This window comes from Varanus komodoensis, unplaced genomic scaffold (genome assembly GCF_004798865.1).
Source record: "Varanus komodoensis strain SLA01 unplaced genomic scaffold, ASM479886v1 scaffold6_4, whole genome shotgun sequence".
NCBI classification, from domain to species: domain Eukaryota; kingdom Metazoa; phylum Chordata; class Lepidosauria; order Squamata; family Varanidae; genus Varanus; species Varanus komodoensis.
This window is the reverse complement of record NW_025336347.1, coordinates 2003094-2005759: the sequence shown is the minus strand read 5'-3', so window position 1 is coordinate 2005759 and position 2666 is coordinate 2003094. Positions and strand designations below refer to the sequence as shown.

At 61.4% G+C, this 2666-nt stretch overlaps 1 protein-coding gene across 1 annotated transcript in view; it reads left to right on the top strand.

The window, feature by feature from the left end:
• The first annotated feature begins 141 nt into the window (after positions 1 to 141).
• GRM7 (glutamate metabotropic receptor 7) overlaps positions 142 to 2666 on the top strand; it is a 456262-nt gene continuing 453737 nt past the window's right edge. The window contains exon 1 of the mRNA XM_044451860.1: positions 142 to 564. Coding sequence (XP_044307795.1) covers positions 289 to 564 — 276 coding nt within the window. The 5' untranslated portion in view covers positions 142 to 288. The remainder of the gene's footprint in view (positions 565 to 2666) is intronic.

Sequence of the window (2666 nt, the reverse complement as noted above, 5' to 3'; positions counted from 1 at the left end):
GGGCGGCGGCGGCGGCGGCGGCGCGCTGCGCTGGCGCGCCTCACGATGCCGGCCGGGCCGGGGCGAGCGGCGCCGGGGCTGCTGCTGGCGTGGCTGCGGTGGCCCGCCTGGTGCCTGCTGGAGTGGGCGCTGTGGGCGGCGCGCGGGCAGGAGCTGTCGGCGCCGCACTCCATCCGCCTGGAGGGCGACATCACCCTGGGCGGGCTCTTCCCCGTGCACGGCCGGGGCGCCGGCGGCCTGCCCTGCGGGGACATCGAGAAGGAGGACGGCGTCCACCGGCTGGAGGCCATGCTCTTCGCGCTCGACCAGATCAACAGCGACCCCGAGCTCCTGCCCAACGTCACGCTGGGCGCGCGCATCCTGGACACCTGCTCGCGGGACACCCACGCGCTGGAGCAGTCGCTCACCTTCGTGCAGGCGCTCATCCAGAAGGACACCTCCGACGTGCGCTGCACCAGCGGCGAGCCGCCCGTCTTCGTCAAGCCCGAGAAGGTGCTGGGCGTCATCGGCGCCTCGGGCAGCTCCGTCTCCATCATGGTGGCCAACATCCTGCGGCTCTTCCAGGTAGGCGAGCGCGTCCGAGCAGCAGCCGCAGCAGCAGGTTGCCGCGGAGCCGCGCCTGCCCGGCGGGGCCACGCACCCGGGGCTGCCGCCCGGCCGGCGCGCGGGGAGCCACGCACGTGCCGCGCGGTGCGGGCGAGGCGAGGCGAGGCGGCCCGCGAGCGGACGCGGTGGCCACCTGGCAGCCAGAGCAGCCCGGCGCGCGTGCCCGCGCTCTGAGAGAGGACAGGAGGACCCGTCGAAGTGGAAGGTTATGCAACACAGAACGGTGCCTTCCCCTCGCCTCCAAGGCGCGCACCCCGCTCTTCCGAGCTGCGATGCTCCTTCATCCCTGCCCACCTCCCCCACTTTGCATACTCCAGCTTTAAAGTAGTTTTGCTTATCTTCTATCAGTACCCGTCGTTTTCTCTTTTCCCAGACTCCCCTCCACTCAACGACCCCCCCCCGCCCCGCCGTACACACACGTTCATACAGGATTTTTCACCGTGCGCTGTCCATGCATGGACTTCCTGGATTTATAATCCCATTTTCAAATGCCATGTGTAGATCAGTCGAAGGAATGGGTGTGGGGAATAGAGAGAGAGAAGGTGAGGACTCCAGTGGGACCGCATTTGAGTGAGATGTGGATCGAGCAAGGAAGGCGATGCGGGCACGTCTAGGCTGTGGCACCCACCATGGAACGTGGAGAAGTGCCCTGATTCCCTGCCGCATCTTCCAGGGATCAGCAAGCCCTGCCTTCGGATTAGTTGCGTCGCCCCGCGGGGGAAAGGAGCGGGGTGGGGACACCGTGCCGTCAGCAACTAGGTCGTCCTTCGCATCCCTCGCAGTGCCTTCTGCTCGCGTTCCTACCCCCATGCCTGTGCACAGGGGCGGCGGGGTGGAGAGAGGGCAGTGAATTTCAGGAAGTAATGTCGTGGGCGTGTTTGGACCACTTTCCCGCTGGAAACGAGGTCTAGCCTGTCCAGGTGTGTAGCATGGAAAACAGAGTTGATTAGGACTGAATCATTTAGATGGATAGAAAGATGGGCAGAGACAGGTGGATAGATTAGATCGTTTCTTTCGGGAGGGAAACTGTATTAGAGGCAATATGTCTTTTAATGGGGATTCAAGCCAGTAACTAAGCAATTCCCAAACATCAAACGAGGCACCTTGTCAGTTTCTCTGTGTCAGACCGGTCAATTCCAGAATTGGAATCAGCGTGCAGGAATGCGAGGGCAGGGGGAGATCGCTCCCTTTGCTGCTACCTGGACTGCCGGGGTCTTGAACGCCTCCATCGAGTGGGGAGAGATGGACGGAGAAAACCCGACTGAAGGATTTGCAAGAGAGCTCTTGGGGTGCAGGCGTGCGTGCGTGCGTGTGCGCTCGTGAGGCTGTGCTACCACGTGCTTGCCTTTATTTTTCTTTCTCTGCATGGTCTTCCCTTCTCCCAAATCGAATTTGCCCTGCAGGCTGTGGAGGCCGGTAGCTCCAGGCTGAGTGGATCGGCGGATCCACGCTAGCCTTCCGCCTGAACTTTGCAGGAGCTATCCAGGGTCCTGAACACTCTTCCTAGTCAGGTTCAGCCCCTGGGCAGTTGCTTTAAAGAGCAGATCGCATCCTAGCGGGAGACTTTGGCCCACTGGCATCAGAGCCATCAGCTCCGAACACCGGGGGTGACCTAAACTGTGGCTCCAGTCGATCGCAGCCCAGAGCTTGCACTGGAGAGTTAAAAGAAAGCAGCTCAGCCATCCTTCGGGATCAAGTTGTGTGTCTGGAAATATGGGTACTCCCTCCTCCCAAAATCAATAACAGCATTAAGCTCTTCACGAACAATCCCGAAATGGGTACAATCTTCACTCCCTAGAAATGGAAGTCAATGGCCTTTACGCCCAGGAGAGAGGAAAAGGGCGGCAATTTAATTAACCCAAGGCAAAGCCTTCTTTACAGTGTGTGCGCGCGTGCGAGACAGAAAGATGGGTATCTTCAAACTGCAAGGGTGGTTCCAAGCAGGACACGGGAAGCGCTCGGACGTTCGAGCGCGAGAAGCGGGGATGGAAAGAGCTGCTCGGAGTTGCGGGAGGGGGGAGCGCAGCCCGCGCAAGCCCGCATGGCGTCCGGTGTGCAAT